The sequence below is a fragment of the Oryctolagus cuniculus genome, chromosome 15, assembly GCF_964237555.1.
Source record: "Oryctolagus cuniculus chromosome 15, mOryCun1.1, whole genome shotgun sequence".
In the NCBI taxonomy this organism is placed as follows: domain Eukaryota; kingdom Metazoa; phylum Chordata; class Mammalia; order Lagomorpha; family Leporidae; genus Oryctolagus; species Oryctolagus cuniculus.
The window spans coordinates 65,037,973-65,060,575 of record NC_091446.1 but is presented as its reverse complement, the minus strand read 5'-3'; the positions used below and the strand labels follow the sequence as shown (position 1 = coordinate 65,060,575).

The 22,603-nt window shown below is 45.2% G+C and overlaps 1 protein-coding gene and 1 pseudogene across 2 annotated transcripts in view; one reads left to right on the top strand and one right to left on the bottom strand.

Annotated features, from left to right (window-relative positions):
- Positions 1–10,701, bottom strand: part of VCL (vinculin) — a 131,466-nt gene extending 120,765 nt beyond the window's left edge. For both annotated transcript variants that reach the window (XM_002718405.5, XM_002718406.5), the window contains exon 1: positions 10,157–10,701. In XM_002718405.5, the coding sequence (XP_002718451.3) occupies positions 10,157–10,324 (168 nt within the window). In that variant the 5' untranslated portion in view covers positions 10,325–10,701. The remainder of the gene's footprint in view (positions 1–10,156) is intronic.
- A 6,085-nt stretch (positions 10,702–16,786) lies between these two features.
- Positions 16,787–17,723, top strand: LOC100356739 (trimeric intracellular cation channel type B pseudogene; annotated as a pseudogene).
- Positions 17,724–22,603: the final 4,880 nt, after the last annotated feature.

Here is a 22,603-nt window from a genome sequence, read left to right as displayed (position 1 = left end):
GGGGACTGCGGATAATGAGAATGTTCCCACTCCACTCCCTTCTTGAGATGCAGTAAAGAAAGAGGGAATTATCAGAAGGCTTTTAAAATATTACACCCTCAATTACGATATAATAAAGCATAAGCATTTTACAACTACGGCCATAATTAAATAAGTATAATAAATGACCAGGCTACTTTTGGGAGGGTAGCTTTGCTCATGACTATACCAATAATGCCACTGATCAGCCTACTTCTTTAAAATACATATACACACATACATACACACACACACACACACAAGAAATATTAAAACCCAAATGAGATCTATCCTCATCAAAGCAGTTACTCTAAAGCTGTTATACCGTTATATAACTCTAATATGTTGCCCTTCCTCCAGAACTGTAACTGTTGTTGGCATCAAAGGCCTTTTACAGCTGGCGTCGTGGCTCACTAGGCTAATCCTCCGCCTAGCGGCGCCGGCACACCGGGTTCTAGTTCCGGTTGCCCCTCTTCCAGGCCAGCTCTCTGCTGTGGCCAGGGAGTGCAGTGGAGGATGGCCCAAGTCCTTGGGCCCTGCACCCCATGGGAGACCAGGAGAAGCACCTGGCTCCTGCCTTCAGATCAGCGCGGTGCGCTGGCCACAGCGCGCTGGCCGCGGCAGCCATTGGAGGGTGAACCAACGGCAAAGGAAGACCTTTCTCTCTGTCTCTCTCACTGTCCATTCTGCCTGTCAAAAAAAAAAAAAAAAAAAAGGCCTTTTACTTTGTCCATCTGGAATTACACCATTGCTACTTTTAAAACAGCTTTAGGGGGCTGGCGTAGCAGGTAAAGCTGCCACCTGCGGCCCTAACATCCCATATGGGCTCCAGTTCCTGCCCTGGCTGCTCCACTTCTGATTCAGCTACCTGCTATTGGCATGAGAAAGCAGCAAAAGCTAGCCCATGTGCTTGGGCCCCTGCACCCACATGGGAGAGCTGGAGGAAGCTCCTGGCTCCTGACTTCGGATCGACCCAGATCTCACTGTCTCTCTCATTCTCTCTCTCTCTAACTCTCAAATAAATAAATAAATCTTAAAAAAAAAAAAAAAGCTTCAGAAAAGCCTAACTTTCCACTGTGTAGATACAAACAAACATTCAAATCGGGACTCCACTGAAATTAAAAACATAGTTACAGAAACATATACAATCTCCAAACATCTTCTGTTCTGTCAGTCACATGAGTAAATATTTAAGAGTTACTCGAGCTGACACTGTGGCGAAGCAGGTTAAGCCGTCACTTGCAATACCAGTTCAAGTCCCAACTACTCCATTTTTGATCCAGCTCCCAGTTAATGCACCTGGGACAGCAGCAGCAGATGGCCCAAGTGCTTGGATCCCTGCACCCAGGTGGGAGACCCAAAAGAAGCTCCTGGCTCGTGGCTTTGGCCTGGCTCAGCCTCAGCCATTGCAGCCATTTGGGGAGTGAACCAATGGATGGAAGACTTCTTTGTCTCTTTCTCTCCCCCTCTAACTCTGCCTTTCAAATAAATAAATCTTTAATATATATATTAAATATTATGGACATAAACTTCACATCTTATTAGATCTCTTTTGATCTGGGGTCAGTTTTTCAAATGAAATTTCATGATTTCTCAAAGAAGCTACAAATTTAGTTTAAATACTATTTAGTTCTAAAAAGACTTCAAGCTAAGCAGTCATATATAGTACAAAAATGCTTTATTTGTTTTGCAGGCATGAATACTTTTATGCTGATCTGTATCTACTCTTATTTATCAGAAAAAGAAATGCCAGGACTGGCACTGTGGCGCAGCGGGTTAAAGCCCTGGCCTGAGGCACCAGCATTACATATAGGCACCGGTTCTAGTCCTAGCTGCTCCTCTTCCAATCCAGCTCTCTGCTATGGCCTGGGAAAGCAGTGGAAGATGGCCCAAGTCCTTGGGCCCCTGCACCCATGAGGGAGACCCAGAAGAAGCTCCTGGCTCCTGGCTTCAGGTCGGTGCAGCTCCGGCCATTGCAGCCATCTGGGGAGTGAGTCAGCGGATGGAAGACCCACCTCTATCTCTGCCTCTACTTCACTCTCTGTGTAACTCTGGCTTTCAAATAAATAAATCTTTAAAAAAAGAAAAAGAAATGCCATGAAATTGAGTATGGCTATGAAAACACCTACCTTCTCATCAGTCTTCTCATTTAAACCCTTCTTGCAGGCTATGCCAAAGCCAGGTTCTAAACAGATACTGCTGCCAGGCCCAGAGTGAATGGAAACTCTAGGACTAACAGCATCCTTGGTACATGTGATTCTAGGTGGAAACCTCCACTGATACTGTACAACTTTTCTCTAAGTGGATGTAGAATGGTGAAGTAGAAAAAACTAGAGAATCAGAGTTTGAGTCCAGGCTAACTTGTTATGCCACTATGGGCAACTTACTTAACTTCTCTGAACTACAAATAGTGCGCTCATCTGGGAAATGGGGACAACAGCAAAACCTATTCAAGGATTTCTATGAGATTATAAATGGGAGAGTATTTTATGAACTAAATTATACAAACATGGGTGTGAGCATTCTGGTACTGCAGATTAAACCACCACTTAGGACGCCAGCATTCCATATCATAGTGCCTGGAATCAAGTCTTGCATCTGCTTCCAATCCAGCTTCCTGCTAATGCACACAGGAAAGGTAGCAGATGATAGCTCAAGTACTTGAGTTTCTGCCTCCTTTGTGGGAGACCCAGATGGAGTTCCTGGCTCTGCGGCTTCAGTCTATCCCAATCCTGGCTGTTGTGGGCATTTGAAGCATGAACCAGAAAAAGGATAACCTCCCTGTTCTGTCACTTCCTCTCCCTCTGTACTATGCCTTTCAAATAAATAAATAGTTTATTTTTTAAAAAAAAAGGAAAGAATTATACAAATGTTCTTATTATCTACTTTTATTATTTTCTTAATATAATAATCACCTATTAATTTTTAAAACTAAAAAATAAAGAAAAATATTAAGAAAAAACACTCACAGGCTCAATACTCAAACATTATTTATTTTGTTGATGGTGTTATTTGACTAAAGTAAGTACAATAACAAACAAAATTAATTAAACCAAAAATAATTTCAGATGTTAATTCTGATCATTACAAATGACAAAATTAATTACTCATCTCTTTTTAAAAGCAAAGTACCCTATTCCATCTATCAGTTTAAAATGAGGACAACGCTGTTAATTGTTCCAGAGCTGGTCCCAAGAGCATATGATATATGGTTAAGGCCCATAAAAGTCAAGGCCACAAAACATTCCAAAATAAATATTGCATGAGCCCAAGAAGTGGTTACAAAATACACCCTCACACACAATGAAGAAGGCAAAGAATCTGAAGCCCCATTAATAAAACTGACATGACTATAACAGTCACATCAAAGACTGACAGATTTCTATGGTTCAATTCAACGGAAAAGAAAAATTTATATCATACTACCAGATGGGCAAAGACTTCTATCTTTTGAATCCCACGATTCTTAGAATTTCTTATACTGCTCCTCTGTTTCCTTTCCCAGACTTCTCCTCCTACCTCCTCTCCCTTGTTTCATTACTGCAATGGACTCGCCCTGTGTGTTTAAAATGGCTTTATTCCATACAATGGAATATTATTCTGTAACAAAAGGGAACGAAGTTCTAATACATGCTATACCACAAATGAACCCTGAAAACCTGATGCTAAGTGAGAGAAGCCTGACACAAAGAGGCACATACTGCAAGATACCATTACATGCAATGTTCAGAAAAGGCAAATCCACAGAAAGTAGCCCAGCCATTGCTAGTGCTGGGGATGTGGGTGAGGAGAGAGAATAGTGACTACTAATGGCTATGTGGTTTATTTTAGAGAGGTTAAAAAAGTCCTAAAATTAGATTGCAGTGATGGCTGCATAGCACTGTCATTATACCAAAAATATTGAGTTGTACACTTGAAACCGTAAATTTTTATCAATAAATCTGCTACCAAAATAGTTCTGTTCTGTTTCTCTGCCTCTCAAATAAATAAGTAAATAAAATTTAAACCAAATTAAATTAATAAAAAGTAAGGGACAGAAATTTAGTCTAGCAGTTAAGATACCTGTATCCTATGTTGGAGTACCTGGGTTCAGTATCTGGTTCTGCTCCTAACCCCAGCTTGCTATTAATACAAACCCTAGGGGGGCCAGCACTGTGGCACAGTAGGTTAAGCCTCTGCCTGCAGAGCCTGCTGGCATCCCATATGCCTACCAGTTTGAGTCCTAGCTGCTCCACTTCTAATCCAGCTCCCTGCTAATGTGCCTGGGAAAGCAGTGGAGGACGGCCCACATGTTTGGGCCCCTGCACCCACGTGGGAGACCTGGAAGAAGCTCCTGGCTTTGGATCATCCCAGCTCCAGCAGTAGCAGCCATTTGGGGAGTGAACCAGTGGATGGAAGATCTCCTTCTCTGTCTCTACCTCTCTCTCTCTGTAATTCTGCCCTCTCTAGTAAATAAGTAAATCTTTAAAAAAGAAAAAAAAAAAAAAACCAGACCCTGAGAGGCAACAGTGATAGTTCAGATAGTTGGGTTCCTCCCACTGACATGGGAGACCTGGATTGAGTCCTAAGCTACCAGCTTCAGTCCTGCCAAGCTCCTGCCACTTAGGTATTTGGGGAATGAACTAGCAGAAAAGAGTGTTCATTCTGCTTCTGAAATAAATCAATTAAAATAAGTAAATACATACATAAATGGCCTTGTTCGGGATCTTTAGTAGAAAATAAGGACATGTAAATAAATATTTGCATCCTACTCCCTCTCTAATTGCAAAGTGAAAGTGATGACTCAGTATTCAAACAGGTTGACCGTCCCTAATCCAAAAACCCAAAAATCTGAAATGTTTCAAAATCCAAAAACACTGACATGACACTACAAGTGGAAAATTCCATACCTGATCTCATGCAGTGAGTAGCAGTCAAAACACAGATGCACTAAAAATACTATCTAAAATTACCTTCAGGCTATGTGTATAATGTGTATCTGAAAATAAATTATTTCATGTTTAGACTTGGGTCCCCTTGCCAAGATATGTATATGTAAATATTCAAAAAATTTTTAAAAAATCCAAAATCTAACATTTCTGGACCCAAACATTTTAGATAAGGGATATTCAACCTGTGTACTATGTGCATAAAGTGACCAGACTATTTTGCATAGCAACTATACACAAAATTACAAATAAAAATATATAATACAAAAAATACAAATATAATATACAAATTTAAATAAATCCTGCCTCCCAAAGGGCCCTTAATAATGCCCTAAGTCAAAACGTGGTGCTCAGATTCTTGAAAATTGTATGCCTTTGCCTTCATAGTTTCTTACCACATCTTTATTATTTTCTTTTTTAGAAACAGCTTTCATTATTTTATTTTATTTTATTTTATTTTATTTTATTTTATAACAGGCAGAAAGACACACACAAAAAATCTTCCATCTGCTGGTTCACTCCCCAAATGTCCACAATAACCTGCGTTTGGACAGGCAGAAGCCAGGAGTTAGAAACTGCATCTGGGTCTCCCACATGGATGGCAGGAATCCAACAACTTGAGCCACCGCTGCTGCCTACCAGGGTGCACATTAGCAGGAGCTGGAATCTGGTGCAGGGCCAGGACTCAAATCCAAGTACTCCAAAGTGGGATGTAGTTGTCCCAAACGTTTAAGGTGTTGCACCATATGTCTGTCCCTTACCACATCTTAAAGAGTTCAAATGTTATTTTCCTCATGAAGCTTTCCTGATGCTCCCATCAAAAGTAATCTCATCTTCTGAATTCCCAAAGTACTTTACTTCCTCAATGCCAGTCAAGGAGTTTCCTTTTTTTTTTTTTTTTTTTTTGACAGGCAGAGTGGACAGTGAGAGAGAGAGAGAGAGAAAGGTCTTCCTTTGCCATTGGTTCACCCTCCAATGGCCGCCGCAGCCAGCGCACTGCAGCTGGCGCACCGCGCTGATCCAAAGGCAGGAGCCAGGTACTTATCCTGGTCTCCCATGGGGTGCAGGACCCAAGGACTTGGGCCATCCTCCCCTGCACTCCCTGGCCACAGCAGAGAGCTGGCCTGGAAGAGGGGCAACCGGGACAGAATCCGGCGCCCTGACCGGGACTAGAACCCGGTGTGCCGGCGCCACAAGGCGGAGGATTAGCCTAGTGAGCCGCGGCGCCAGCCCAGTCAAGGAGTTTCAATTCAATATCACCCTCATTCTGCCCAGTGCTGTACTTACTGCTTTGACATTCAAAGGGGTCCCAATAACCACCTGTTTCATAAGTGAACGATCGTGCTCAACAACCAATAATTTCATTTCTATCTATTAAATTTTAATTTTGGAAATATCCACAAGTCTTTTAGTAGTTAGCTAAGGCCCACTTCAGTTAAAATGTACAGTTTCTTGACCAAAGTAAAACTAGTTTAGCATATATATGTACAAAATCTGAAACAAAGTCCCTAAGAGAAGCCCTGGAATTAAGACATAACCTCCTAAGGTAACTTAGGAGACATACAGATTACATAAATTCCAGAATATTTGTTCAAAAATCAGTTTTATTATTTTATGATCATGTTTCTACTAACAAGTTCTATTATCTCTTTTGATATACTTAAAATTAGGGGCCGGCACCATGGCTCACTTGGTTAATCCTCTGCCTGAGGTGCCGGCATCCCATATGGGCACCAGTTCTAGTCCCGGTTGCTCCTCTTCCAGTCCAGCTCTCTGCTGTGGCCCGGGAGGGCAGTGGAGGATGACCCAAGTGCTTGGGCCCTGCACCCGCATTCCCAGGAGGAAGCACCTGGCTCCTGGCTTCGGATCAGGCGGTGCGCCGGCCATAGCGGCCATTTGGGGGGTGAACCAACAGAAAGAAGACTTTTCTCTCTGTCCTTCTCTCTAACTCTCTGCCTGTCAAATAAAAATAAATAAGTAAATAAATATTTTTTTAAAAACTTAAATTTAATTACTTTTCCATTTTCTCTGCCACACCCAAAGTCTGGATCTTCATTTCTTCATAACCAACCAATCTTAAATCTTCTAATTTCTCTCAATTCCCATACTTCCTACTTTCCTTCAACAATATTTATCAAGCCATTCTTGTGTGACAACATTGAGAGTAAGAACTGGAGTGCATACAAAGAAATACTAAACAAGGCCTGTTCTCCAGACACAATCTAGCTGGAACTTGAGTCACACACAGGATCTACATGTTTAAAGGCCACACTTGAAACTGAGAATCCATAGCAGCGGGTAGGTCCTCTGGCCTTCCCCAGAAAACAATCCACACAGTCTTCGTCACACACCATCCTTACCCTCCCACTCCTACTTTCTTCATCTTAAACTCCCTATGTCATGTACCAGTTTCTCCACTCTGTCCAACTTGCCTCGCCAGCTGTGATCAAGACAATCTACCCACTGAAATCTGGAAAGGTAATTCACAAGCACCTTTGGTCACAACTATCAGCATAATTCTCCCCACTTTCTCCCTGCTAATTCATATCTACCACTAATCTTGCATCCCTTCTTTTATGTGTTGGGAAATATGCAATACTGTGTATTTTTTCAGCTTATTACTAGCCTTATTTCTCTTGTATATGTCTTACAATATCTATTACAGTTTCCTATCCAAAGGTATAAATCAAAATCACTTATAGAGCTTCTGAAAAATATAAAAGGTAGGGGCCAGCATTATGGCACAGGGTATTAAGCTGCCATCTCTGCAAAGCCAGCCTCCCATATGGTGCTGGTTCAAGTCTTGGTTGCTCCACTTCCAATCTAGCTCCCTGCTAATGCACCCGGGAAATCAGCAGAAGATGGCCCTAGTATTTGGGCCCCTGCTACCCATGTGGGAGACCTGGATGGAGTTCCAGGCTCCTGGCTTCAGCCTGGCCCAGTACTAACCATTGTGGCAATTTGGGGAATGATCCAATAGAATGCATTGTCTGTCTCTGTCCCACTTTCTCTTTGTGTGTCTCTTCTATCTATAAAATAAAATAAAAAAAAAAAAATCATGGGGCCAGCACTATAGCAGAGTAGGTTGCACCACCATCTGCAGGGCCAGCATCCCATATGGGCCCCTGTTCAAACCCCAGCTGCTCCAGTTCCAATCCAGCTCCCTGCTGATGCACCTGGGAAAGCAATGGAAGATAACCCAAGTGCTTGGGCCTCCACACTCACATGGGAGACTCAGATGAAGCTCCTGGCCCTTGGCTTCGGATAGGCCCAGCTCTGGCCATTGCAGCCATCTGGAGAGTGAACCAGCAGGCAGAAGATCTCTCTCTCTCCTTTTTGTCTCTCCCTCTCTCTGTAAATCTGATTTTCAAATGAACAAATAAATCTTAAAAAAAAAAAATACAAAGGCCTTGACTGTACCCCCTGGGGAGTTCCTCAGTCTGGGCTGCAAGCTGGACATCTTTATTTCTAAAAGGCCTCACTGGTGATTCTCAGGCATGCTCTGAGCAAAGAACAACTGATTTATTACAATGCTCTCTATACAGCATTCAATGCTTATTAATTCATGGCATGGAAGCTCATAAATAACTTTTCTCTAAATAGCCTAACCAGATATCAACCCCTAGACTACACTAGCTCTGTTCCAAGTGCAACATGTGGTTTTAAGATTTCATTTCCTGAAGTACTACATGGAGGGACACAATTACCTTGTCTCTTTACATTGTTTCCCATTTGTTGAAAAATGGAGGCCTGGAATGCAGCCATGTTAGACAACACTACATAAGAATGTACTCTGGAGTCTTTAGACTAAGATTGGTTATAATAAGAACAAGAACTATGTAGAACTAGACATTCTGAACGAACACAGTATTCTTACTGTGTAGACTCTTACTGAATCTGTGCAGAATAAACTTGTAGTTAGACAGTGGTGCCTCCTGAACTGCTTAAGGCAGTCCCGGAGCTCCTTAAGACTCAGGAAGACTTTCAGTTGCTGAAGTGTCTCTAAGTGCACCCAAGTGCTCTAATCAGATAACTAACCCCCGCCCCACCCAGACCCACAGTGGCCTCCAACCTCCCAACCACCGAACTCACACTATTGACACAGTGCAAAGAGGGAGCAGCACGAACTTTCTCCAAAGTTTCTGCTAACAAGCAGCAGCAGCCTGAGTCACCCACGGGGACATTAAGTGTGACATTAGGCAGGGGAGTGTTAGCAGACTGGTCGCAGCACCTCTTTTCCCATTTCAGAAGCGGGCCCCACCTCCTCCAGGAATCACTTCGGTTATTAGTCACAGCTGTGGATCGCCGGGGTCTGCAGATCCACTCCACCACCAGCAAAGTTGCCGGCTGGGGAGGGGACGCCCCAGCCCCCTCTCTCTCCGGCGGGGGCCCGCAGATCCCAGATTCCACAGGCCTCTCCCAGCAGCTCCATCTTGCTTCCTGCCAGGAGGAGGGGCCCGCGGAGGAGGGCCCCAGAGTCTGGAAAGGCCCCCGGTGGGAGGAAGCGCTTTGACAGCAGGTAAACGCAGGTGGAAATCGCCGCCGGAGGGAATAAAACGAAAGGCCGCAGGGTGAAGGGAGAGGGAAAATGCGGTTCCCGATCAGGAATTACTGCATAAAGGTGAGAGTGCCAGAGGTGTGAACAGTTCAAATGCCCGGGAGCAGGGAGGAGGCGGCGGCAGGGAGACGAGTGGGCAGTAAAACAAGGAGGGGAGGAGAGGCTAGACGCGGAGAGAAGTGTTAGAAGGGACAGAGCAACGTGGCTCAAATAAGAAGCCCTGGAAGGAACGGAAGGGAATCCATAGGCAAGCCCGCCGCCCCACCCCCAGGCCAGAATGGGGAGGCCTAAAAAGGAGCCCAGAGCAAGGTAGTAACCGAGAAAGCGGACAGCCAGCGGAGGGCCAGGGGCAGTCAGACGTCCTAACGAGTATTTTTTGAACCATACGCTGTGTTAGGCGCCCTACAAATAATATCTTGCCGAATCCTCACAACAAACCCGCAAGGCAGGCTTTATTTCAATTGCCCCCATTTTACGGATGAGGAAACTGAGGCCAGGAGAAGCTCGGGGGATTGTTCAAGGTCACGCAGCACGGAACAGGCATGGGAACCCACGGGGTCTGGCGCGAGCTGCCTGAGGGGTGCAGCAAGGCGGATCGGGACCCCAGGGGCTGCTCCCGCCCCGGCTCCCGCCCCAGGCCCAGTGCGCTCACCCGGACGAGGTTGCTGACGGCCGCCTGTACAGCGGCCACGGGCGCGGTGAGGTCAGGGATGGCTTTGCCGTCCACCTCGCCCTCCTCGTGCATGATCACCAGGTGCGAGATCTGCTGCGCCACCGGCTCCAGGATGCTCTCGATCGTGCGTGTGTGAAACACCGGCATCTCGGCGGTGAGCGGGGCGGCGAACCGCGGGCAACAGAGAACTAGGAACGGCGGGGCCGGCAACCGGCGGAGAGACTGACTCGGAGCGGCGACTACGGAGTCGGGGCTTCCCTCAGCGTAACCAGCCTCACGGGCGCCCCGCCCCCTCACGTCGCCGCGCCCAATGGAAGCGCCTCTCAGACCTGGGACGCCACTCCTATTGGTCCCTCTTCGAGAAGCTCCGCCCTTGCCACCGCGCCGCCAAGGCCCCGCCCCGCCCCCATTCCCTAGGGAGGGGCCTGGGATTGGGGTTGCGCCTCAGGGATTGAGACCGGATTCCCGAGCCCTAACGCCGGGCGCTCCTTATAAGGGCATGGTGGGAACGGAGCGTGCGGCTCGAGTCGGATGGCCCCGCCTCCCCGGGCCGCCTCCCGCCTCGGATCTGCAGAGCTCCGCCCCTCTGCAGAATCACCTCAGCTGGGCGGAATCTCCACACCTCCCGCGGCTCTAGAGTCTGAGGAGAGCCGAGACCCTAGGTCCACCCCGCCCCCTCCCCAACTTTTCCTACACCCGAGACTGTGAAAATACTCCTTCCATGTTCTCTCAGTGGTAGAGGGAAACGTTTGTGGTTAAAGAGATTCCAACAACAGAAGTGCGCCTAGAAACGCGAGTCTCCCATTGATTTATACAGACTCCACCCACTGCTCTCACACGTACTCACTGCTAACATCCCATGTGTAACCTTCTAGACCTTTATGCATTGTACATTTTGGTTTTTTTTATTCTTATTTATTTATTTGAAACTCAGAGTTACACAGAGAGGAGAGGGGAGGGGAGGGGGAGGGCAGGGGAAGGGGGAGAGGAGGGGGAAGGGGAGGGGGAGGTCTTCCACCGCTGGACCTGCGCTGATCCGAAGCCGGGAGCCAGGAGCTTCCTTCGGGTCTCCCATGCGGGTGAAGGGGCCCAAGCACCTGGGCCATCTTCCACTACTTTCCCGGCCATAGCAGAGAGCTGGATCAGAAGAGGAGCAGCCGGGACTGGAACCGGCCCCCATATGGGATGCCAGCACTGCAGGAGGCGGCGTCACCTGCTACACCATAGCACCCTACATGTATATTTTGTAAGTCAATGAGATTAAACATTTGCATGCAGCTAGGTATTTTTCTCCTTAATTATGTAATTCCTTGATTATCTTTCTTTGTTGGTGCACATAAATCAACCTCCTTTTTAATGACTGTGATGTATTCCATGTCATGGAATAAAGCAATTTATCTTTTTAAAACATTTATTTATGTATTTGAGAGGCAGAGTTTACAGAGAAGTCTTCCATCCGCTGGTTCACTCCCCAGATGGCTGCAACGGTTAGAGCTGTGCCAGGAGCCAGGAGCTTCTTTCAGGTGTCCCATGTGGGTGCAGGGGCACAAGCACTAGGGCCACCTTCAGCTGCTTTCCTAGGCTGTTAGCAGAGAGCTGGTTAGGAAGTAGAGCAGCGGGGACTCAAATTGGCACCCATATTGGATGCCAGCACCTGCTACGCCACAGCGCCAGCCCAAATAAAGCAATTTATATGACCCATTTCCAGTTAATGGACTTAGGTTACATTTTATTTTTTGCTGTTAAAATATAATTCTGGGCCGGCGCCGCAGCTCACTAGGCTAATCCTCCACCTTGCAGCGCTGGCACACCGGGTTCTAGTCCCGGTCGGGGCGCCGGATTCTGTCCCGGTTGCTCCTCTTCCAGGCCAGCTCTCTGCTGTGGCCAGGGAGTGCAGTGGAGGATGGCCCAAGTCCTTGGGCCCTGCACTCCATGGGAGACCAGGAGAAGCACCTGGCTCCTGCCATCGGATCAGCGTGGTGCGCTGGCCGAGGCGGCCATGGGAGGGTGAACCAACGGCAAAGGAAGACCTTTCTCTCTGTCTCTCTCTCTCACTGTCCACTCTGTCAAAATAAATAAATAAATAAATAAATAAAATTCTGGGAGCTGGCATTTGTTACGTGATTTAGGCGTCACTTGGAAGCTGGCATCTGCTATAGGAGCATCTGGTTCCTGATTCCTGAAGGCAGCAGGTGATGGCTCAAGTACCTAGGGTTCCTTTCACCCACATGGGAGACCCAGGTAGAATAAGGGGCTCCTGGCTTCTGCCTGGCCCAGCTGGGTTATCTTGGGCATTTGGGAGCAAACCAGAGGATGTAAGATTCTCTCTCTCTCTTTCTCTCCCTACCATCTCTCCCCATCTTTCTACATTTCAAATAAATAAAAAATTTTAAGTTGACTCTTTGAAAAGATCAACAAAATTGACAAACCTGAAAAAAAAATCTCTGTGAACATCATTGTATTTTTCTCTGTTGTACTTATCTAGGACAGATGCCTATAAGTGAAGTGAAAATGCAAAAATATGTACATTTTACATTTTGGAAGTGAGACCAAATCAACCACTTCTCTCATGGCGTGCTTTGTGCAGGACATCTTTAGTGTCTTCTTCACCTCAAGTTCTCTTTTGCACAAGCGTCTCCTTTCTGAGGTAAACATTCTCATTAATGCTTCCAGGCAAAAGATCCTCAAATATACTGAAAATATTTCCCAAGGGCCCATGTTTTGCCAAGAGATTAAACTATGTGTGTTCCTGTGCAGTTTTAAAGCTAGTTTTGTCTAGTAATATATATTTCATTTCTGATGTGCCTGTTGCCAGATGCTGGGCTTTTCCTTCTCACAGTATCTTCACTTTTTCTTAGTGCTTTTATGTCTATTGTCATTTGACTTATGTATTGCTCCATTGTAAGCTAATATTTATTTGGTACTTTCTAAATTCTAGGCACTGGGATAATCCCTTATTTAGATTAAGGTGTATGCAGCAAAAACTATTTTATCATCTATTTTACAGATGAGGAAAACAAGACTCTGAAGTTTGTCTAAGATTACACAGAGCATCAGCTACTCAATTTGTAGGGACCAATGCAAAATGAACATATGTGTCCCTTGTTCAAAATGCAGGAAAAGAATGAAAAGATACTAAAATGTAAAAGCTTCTTTATTTCCTCGCTGGTCTCTCTCAACTTGTCATGGTATTTTTTTCTTTAAGATTTATTTATTTATTTGGAAGTCAGAGTTACACAGAGAGAGAAGGAGAGGCAGAGAGAGAGAGAGAGGTCTTCCATCCACTAGTTCACTCCTCAGTTGGCCACAATGGCCAGAACTGCACCGATCTGAAGCCAGGAGTCAGGGGCCTCCTCCAGGTCTCCCGCATAGGTGCAGGGACCCAAGGACTTGGGACATCTTCCACTGGTTTCCCAGGCTATAGCAGAGCTGGATTGGAAGTGGAGCAGCTGGGACTTGAACTGATGCCCATATGGGATTTTGGCACTGCAGGCAGAGGCTTTACCTACTATGCCACAGCACCAGCAGCCCCCATCATGGTATTTTTTATTTGCTAGTTATTGTCATACACCCTGGGCAGGGGGATATTTTTTGTTAAGTGTAGACCCTTACAGGAACTTATAGGCCCATGAAACCCACTGGCTCCCAGGGTTCCTCTCTCTCTGTTCCCCAGCAAGGGGGAAGGAAGCCACATTAGACTTCTCCACTTCCCACAGGCCTGCCTCCTGCACAGTAGATGGGTGACCTCTAAAGGTGTTATAGTTTCCACTGGTCTCAGTCAATAACTGGATTGAGAATAGGTAAAACGCTTCCTGCCCCACCCCCCACCAAGTCCTCCATCAAGCATGCTGTTGTATTGTTAGCCCTGACCAGGAATGGCCAACCCCATGCCTCACCCCTAGACACCATAGGGAGTACACATTGGACCCTGAACAAGGTGTGGAGGGCAGAAGGCAACAGTGATCAGTGAGGAGGGCAGCATGGAGGAGGCTGGGCAGGGTCAGGGGGCCAGAGGACAGGGGAGCAAGCGGCTGAAAACCCAGCAAAGGCAGGTGGCAGAAGACAGATCTGAATATAAACTGAGACTGCAAGTCCTAATGCATGCATGGTCCTATTAGATGTTCCATCTATAATACATGCTCCAAGATAACATTGTTAAGAACTGGGGCCCAGGGCCGGCGCCGCGGCTCACTAGGCTAATCTTCCACCTTGCAGCGCCGGCACACCGGGTTCTAGTCCTGGTCAGGGTGCCGGATTCTGTTCCGGTTGCCCCTCTTCCAGGCCAGCTCTCTGCTGTGGCCAGGGAGTGCAGTGGAGGATGGATGGCCCAAGTGCTTGGGCCCTGCACCCCATGGGAGACCAGGAGAAGCACCTGGCTCCTGCCATTGGATCAGCGTGGTGCGCCGGCCGCAGCGCGCCAACCACGGCGGCCATTGGAGGGTGAACCAACGGCAAAGGAAGACCTTTCTCTCTGTCTCTCTCTCTCACTGTCCACTCTGCCTGTCAAAAAAAAAAAAAAAAAAAAAAAAAAAACGAACTGGGGCCCAGTGTTGTAGCACAGCAGGCAGCAGGTTAGGCTGCCACCTCCAATGCTAACATCATATATGAAAGCGCCAAATGGACTTCTGGCTTCTTCTTCTCTGATCCAGCTCCCTGCTAATGTGCTTAGGAAATCAGCAGAAGGAGTCCAAAGTACTTGGGCCTCTGCCACCATGTAGGAGACTCAGATGAGTTCCAAGCTCCTGGCTTTAGCCTGGTCACTCCTAGCTGTTGCAACCATTTAGGGAGTAAACCTGTGGACAAAAGATCTCTCCCTGTCTCTTCCTCTATCTCTGTTACTCTCTTTTAAATAAATAAAATAAATCTTTTAAAATTAGAAATTAAGACAGGGTGGTGACACTTCATCCACCAATTGTCCTCATTGACTCTCTGTTTTTTTTTTTTTTTAAGATTTATTTATTTGAAAGTCAGAGTTACACAGAGAGAGGAGAGGCAGAGAGAGAGAGAGAGAGAGAGAGAGAGAGAGAGAGAGAGGTCTTCCATCCTCTGGTTCACTCCCCAGGTGGCCGCAATGGCTGGAGCTGCGCTGATCTGAAGCCAGGAGCCAGGAGCTTCTTCCAGGTCTCCCACACAAATGCAGGGTCCCAAGGACTTGGGCCATCTTCTACTGCTTTCCCAGGCCATAGCAGAGAGCTGGATCAGAAGTGGAGCAGCCAGGTCTTGAACCGGTGCCCATATGGGATGCCAGCGCTTCAGGCACTAACCCGCTGCACCATAGCACTGCTGGCCCCCTCATTGACTCTCTGAGATGAGCTGACCCTGGCATTTTCCTGCACATCGTGTTCCTTTTTTTTTTTTTTTTTTTTTTTTACATTGCCCACTATCTAGCATCCATGGTGGTACTGAAGCATCATCTGGCAGTAACAAGAGTGGCATGGAGAAATCTTATTCCAAGCTGGTTTACTGCTGTATTCCACTGCTTTGGCCAAGGAATTTTTTTTAATATTTATTTATTTGAATGGTAGAGTGATAGAGTCACATGCACATGACTGGGCATGCACACACACACACACACACAGAGATATCTTCTGTCTACTCATTTACTCCCCAAATGGCCACAAGAGCCAGAGCTGGGCCAGGCCAAAGCCACAAACAAGGAACTCAATCCAGGTCTCCTATATGGGTGGCAGGAACCCAAGAATTTAGACCATTATCTACTGCATCTCAGGCATTTTAGCCAGAAGCTGGATCAGCAGCAGAGTAGCTGGGGGCCAACATTGTGGCCTAGTGGGTGATGCCATACCTGTGATGCCAGCATCCCATATGGTCACTGGTTCATGTCCCAGCCACTCTACTTCCAATTCACCTACCAGCTAATGGCCTAGGAAAGCAGCAAAGAATGGCTCATGTGTCTGGGGCCCTGCCATTCACATGGAAGACCCAGGTGAAACTCCTGGCTCCTAGTTCCATTGTAGTAATCTGGGGAGTGAAATAGTAGATGGAAGATGGGGAGTGAAGTTGTAGATGTGTGTGTGTGTGTGTGTGTGTGTGTGTTTCGCTGTAATTCTAACTTTCAAATAAATAAATCTTTTAAAAAAAGTAGAAAAGCTGGAACTTGAACTGTGACTCTGATAAGGGGTGCAAATGTTGCTCATGGCAGCTAAATTTGGTGTACCACAATGTTCAACCCTAGTGGAAGAATTTTATCCTGTATATTGCTTGAATAGGCTTCTTTGAGTTTTCTTATAAACCACACTAATATAAGTTTTGTTACTGGCATCTTTAATCTAATACTTTTTGTGACCTAGTTTCCCAAAGCTATTCATTCTTCTTTTTTTAAAGATTTATTTATTTATTTGAAAGGCAGAGTTACAGAGAGGCAGAGGCAGAGAGAGAAAGAGAGAGAGAGGTCTTCCATCCACTGGTTCACTCCCCAGATGACCTCAATGGCCCGAAGCTGTGCCAATCCGAAGCTAGGAGCTTCTTCAGGGTCTCACACGTGGGTGCAGGGGCCCAAGGCCTTGGGCTATCCTCCATTGCTCTCTCAGGCCATAGCAGAAAGTTAGATCGGAAGGGGAGGAGCTGGAACTTGAACCAGCACCATATGGGATGTCAGCACTGCAGGCAGTGGCTTTTCCCACTACGCCACAGCGTCAGGCCCCAGACTATTCATTCTTATGTGTTCAACTCCTGACTGCAGGAATGAAGAAAGAAACCAGAACTTGGAAAATAGCTTTTACAAAGATGGCTGGACAGTCATGATAGCTATTGGCTGGCCTCGAGTTGCAGGTAATACCATTATCATGAATTTTGAGCAGTTGGTAAAAGGACATTGGAAACCAGAAGGTGATGAATAGCTGAAGATGTCCTGTTCGTCCAGGATAATCCTACTGAGGTCAGTTATCTTTACATTCCAGTGTATCAAGCATCTGGCAATATCAAAGCCTAATCCTAGGCCGGCGCCGCGGCTCACTAGGCTAATCCTCCGCCTAGCGGCGCCGGCACACCGGGTTCTAGTCCCGGTCGGGGCGCCGGATTCTGTCCCGGTTGCCCCTCTTCCAGGCCAGCCCTCTGCTGTGGCCAGGGAGTGCAGTGGAGGATGGCCCAGGTGCTTGGGCCCTGCACCCCATGGGAGACCAGGAAAAGCACCTGGCTCCTGGCTCCTGCCATTGGATCAGCGCGGTGCGCCGGCCGCAGCGCGCCGGCCGTGGCGGCCATTGGAGGGTGAACCAACGGCAAAGGAAGACCTTTCTCTCTGTCTCTCTCTCTCACTATCCACTCTGCCTGTCAAAAAAAAAAAAAAAAAGCCTAATCTTAGTTTCCTTTATACCATCTTTCTTGTGACCACAAAGATAACTGATGAGTACATACAGAGACTTCTGCTCTGACTCCTACTCCTTTTTAGGATATGTTGAGTGGGATGCTATTTGGCTGGCAGCAACAGTTTTCATCATGTGAAAAGAAAAGTGAAATAAAATCATCTTCCAGTGGCACTGGCTCATCAGCCTCAAAACATGTGGATTATGGAGTCAGCGTTGTAGCGTAATGGGTTAAGCTGCAGCCTGCAATGCCAGCATCCTATATAGGTGCCAGTTCAGATCCCAGCTGCTCTACTTTTGATGCAGCTCCCTGTTAATGTACCTGGGAAAGTGGCAGAGGATGGCCCAGGTCTTTGGACCCTCCTTCTAACTACGTGGGAGACCGGGATGAGGCTCCTGGCTCCTGACTGCTGTGGCCATTTAGGGAATGAATCAGCAGATGGAAGATCTCTCTCTCTAATTCTGCCTTTCAAATAAATAAATAAATAAATACTAATAAAAGACTTGTGGATAGGGGCCAGGGTTTGGTACAGCAGCTAAGATGCCGCTTAGTGCCTGGGTTCAAGTTCTAGGTTTACTTTCAATTCTGGCTTCCTACTAAATGTGCACCCTGGAAATAGCAGGTGGTAGCTCAAATATTTGCCACCCATGTGGGAAGCCTGGATTGAATTCTGGGCTCCTGGCTTCTGCCCAGCCCGGCACTGGTAGTTGCAGTATTTGGAGAGTGAACCAGGGATAGGAGAGCTCTGTCTTCCATTTCTTTACCCCTCTCTCTAGCTCTCTGTGTGTCTTTCTGCATTTCAAATAAATAAAAATAAACAAATAAATAATTAAATTTTTTATCTGATCCTTCAGATAATGTTAAAGAAGACTGAGTATAAATTTATTTGATGAGTTTTAGAAGACAAAATGTATTTTTCTGACCTCCTTATCAGATTGTGATACTATTTCTATGTAAATGATAAGAAATAAAGATTATATATAAGGAATACAGGTGACAAACAGAAAGTTTTTAAAATTAACTTATTTATTTGGAACGCAGTTTACAGAGAGTGAAAGGCAGATGGAGAGAGAGAATGATCTTCCATCTGCTGGTTCACTCCCCAAATGGCTGCAATGACTGTAGCTGGGCCCATCTGAAGCCAGGAGCCAGGAGCTTCTTCCAGTCTCCTATATGGGTACAGAGGCCCAAGGACTTGGACCATCTACTACTGCTTTCTCAGGCTATAGCAGAGAGCTGGATCGAAGTGGAGTTGGATTGGAAGTGGACTTGAACCAGCACCTATATGGGATGCCGGCACTGCAGACAGTGGCTTTACCCACTACGCGCAGCACCTGTCCCAAAATAAAACTTTTTTTTAAAACTTTCAATATTTTATACACATTTTTATTTGACTCCATGTATAAATTCAGAAGGATGTAGACTTCACATTGCAATTTATAATTTAATTATAATTGTATAATTAAATACAATTTAGTTGTATTTAATTTTGAACACTGAGTAAACTTTTCCTAAAACACTTTATATTATAAATGAAAACAAAGTGCTAGTTCATATTTCAAATATAAACATACTTATTTCCCAAGTTAAATGGAAAAGACCTAGTTTTATTTCTAGTAGTTCACTGAGCTCAGAATATTAACATGCATCTCAACCTAAAGTCTATTTCAGGGGCTGGTGCTGTGGCACAGTGGGTTAAAGCCTCCACTTCTGATCAGGTTCCCTGCTAATACACATGGGAAAGCAGTAGAAGACGGCCCAAATGCTTGGACTCCTGCACCCATATGGGAGACCCAGAAGAAACTCCTGTTTCCTGGCTTTGGCTTGGCCCTGCCCTGGTCATTGTGACCGTCGGGGAGTGAAATAGTGGATGGAAGACCTCTCTCTCCCTCTCTCTACCTCTTTCTGTGACTCTGTCTTTCAAATAAATAAATAAAAAAACTTTTTAAAAAATAAAGTCTGTTTCATATCTTTGTTTTAAAAAATTACTGTTGTGGAGGGCTGGCATTGTGGCACAACAGGTTAAGCAGCTGCCTGCGACACAGGCATCCTTTGTGGCGTCCCAGCTGTAGATGACCCAAGTGTTCGGGTCCTTGCTGCTCACATGGGAGACCTGGATGAAGCTATTGGCTCAAGGCTTCAGCCTGGCCCGGCCCCAGCTATTGCAGGCATTTGAGGAGTAAGTTAGCAGATGGAAGATCTCTCTCTCTCTCTCTGTTATTCCCTTTCTCTGTTACTTCATCTTTCAAATAAATTTTTAAATTAAAAATGCAATTTTTAAAGAAAGCAAGGGATATTATTTTTAATAAAGTCCTCTACCCATGCTTTATTTTATAATTTTCATTTTAGGAACTTAGCTTTTTCTGTCTTTCTCTTTAAAACACATTTGTTTTAACTGTAGGAGAAATTATTGCCAACATTTCACATGTTCTCTCTAATCACAGTATCTGAATATATTAATCATTTTTTAATGATTAAACCAAAAGTATTGTCTCAATTTAGGATTTTTCATTCTGTCTCCTAGTAAATACTGTCTCTTACTAGATTGCATGTGATTATGTTATTTTTTTACATATCCATATAATTAATTTTATTTTAAGTAATTACTTTCACATGAAAATTCTTGGCTCTAATAAAAATTATCCTTGGACATAAAATAGTGATCAGCTAACCAAGAATAAACAGGGAAACCAAAACCTCATATAGTAGTTCATTCGAATGAAGAATGATTACATTAAACCTGTTTTTTATTGGCAAAATAAAAAATAAATAAGAAATAATGTCAAATTTTCTTGCTTTATTTTATGGTTTTTTTTTTCTTAAATAGAGTTATTTATTTATTTGGAAGTCAGAGTTACAGAGAAGGACAGGCAGAGGCAGAGAGAAAAGGAGAGAGAGAGAGACCTTCCATCCACTGGTTCACTCCACAAAATGGCTGCAATAGCCAGGGCTGGATCAAGCCGAAGCCAGGAGCCAGGAGCTTCATTAGGATCTCCCACATGGGTGCAGGGGCCAAAGCACTTGGGACATCTTCTGCTGCTTTCCCAGGCCCATTAGCAGTGAACTGGATCTTGTGTAGAGCATCCAGGACTTGCACTGGTGCCCATATGGGGTTCCAGCACTGCAGGCAGTGGCTTTACCTGCACTGACCCCTCTTTTGTGGTTCTAAAATCCAGTGGGGGCAAGCATTTGACCTAGTCCTTAAGACATCTCCTGGGATGCCTGCATACCATATCAGAGTGCCTGAATTCAAGTTCCAGCTGTGTTCCTGATTCTAGCTTCCTGTTAAGACACACCCTGGGAGGCAGCAGATGATGTGTCAAGTAACGGGGTCCTTGCATGGGAGATCTAGATAGGGTGCCTAACTCAGGTTTGCCCCGGCTGAGCCTCCCCAGCCATTGCAGGCATTTGGGGAGTGAACTGGGAGGTGGGAGCTTAATGTCACGGTCTCTCTCTCTCCCTCTCTCCCTCCCTCCCTCTCTGTATCTCTCTGACTTTCAAGTAAATTAGATACATATTTTAAATCCAGTTACAACATTAAAATTCTGTGATATGATTTTTTTCTACCAGGACCATGAACCTACTACCTGTATCAATTATTTTTGGATAATTTAGAAATATACAGATAGCATTCAAGTTAGCCTTTTTTTTTTAATTTTTAAGAAATACAAGGATACTTCAAAAAGCTCATATGAAAATGGAATTAAGAATAAATTTATTTTGGGGAAAAACATGTTTAAATCCTTAGGTAAAATTTAGACAAGCATCAAAAGCACTTTAGGTGGAAAAGAAATATTTTCCCAAGATTTTCCCTCCCTGGTGCACACACTCTGCATAATCCTCAGTACTGTGAAAATAATAGATTTTACTAACATGATCTAATTAAAGCTCTCCTTCTCTCTGTAACTCTGCCTTTCAAATGAATAAAATAAAAATCTTGGAGAAGGAGAAGGAGATGAGGAAGGAGAAAATGTAGGCAACCTCTGGGACCTGAGACTGGCCCCTGGCAGACCACCAGCAGCAAAACCAGGATCTTAGTCCCACAGCTACTAGGTACTAAATTCTGCCAGCAAGAAGAATGGTGTTCGGAACAGCTTTTTTCCCAGTTCCTCCAGAAAACTCAGTCTAGTGGAATATTTTGATTTCAACCTCTGGAACTGAACAGAGAACTTAGACAAACTATGTAAGACTTCCAATGTAGACAGTTGTGAGATAATAAATGATTATTGTTATAAGCCACTAAGATCGTGGCAATTTTTTACTAAACACTATAGCACTTAAACATTAAAGCACCTTGAAGACACACTTCAGGTCCTTTCTCTGTGACTTCCCACTATAAAATCCTGACATAAACTATTTGTATATATCCCTTCTACTTCATACAACTTACCACAATTGTCCTTTAATTACATGATTATTTTACATTTCTCTCCTATCTCTGATAAATGTAACTAGATGTCCTTGAATTTGTTATCTGCTCTTCATCTTCAGTTATAAAACCCCAGATTTACAGCTGGGCACATTGCCACATGGTTCTAAAATGATGCTTGGCAAATTATAGAGCTTTAGTTTTTTTCATCTCTAAATGAGGATAATCCTGTGTTCAATCTTATTAAACATAAAGGACTTAGCATCTAGTAAGGACTCAAAAAATGTTACCATGAAGAGAGAGGTAAATTCATAGCATGCACTAGACTAAGAAACCATCATAAAACTAAATCAGAGGCCGGCGCCGCGGCTCACAAGGCTAATCCTCCGCCTAGCGGCGCCGGCACACGGGGTTCTAGTCCCAGTTGGGGCGCCGGATTCTGTCCCGGTTGCCCCTCTTCCAGGCCAGCCCTCTGCTGTGGCCAGGGAGTGCAGTGAAGGATGGCCCAGGTGCTTGGGCCCTGCACCCCATGGGAGACCAGGAAAAGCACCTGGCTCCTGGCTCCTGCCATCGGATCAGCGCGGTGCGCTGGCCACAACGTGCCGGCCGCGGCGGCCATTGGAGGGTGAACCAACAGCAAAAAGGAAGACCTTTCTCTCTGTCTCTCACTGTCCACTCTGCCTGTCAAAAAAAAAAAAAAATGTTACCATGAAGAGAGAGGTAAATTCATAGCATGC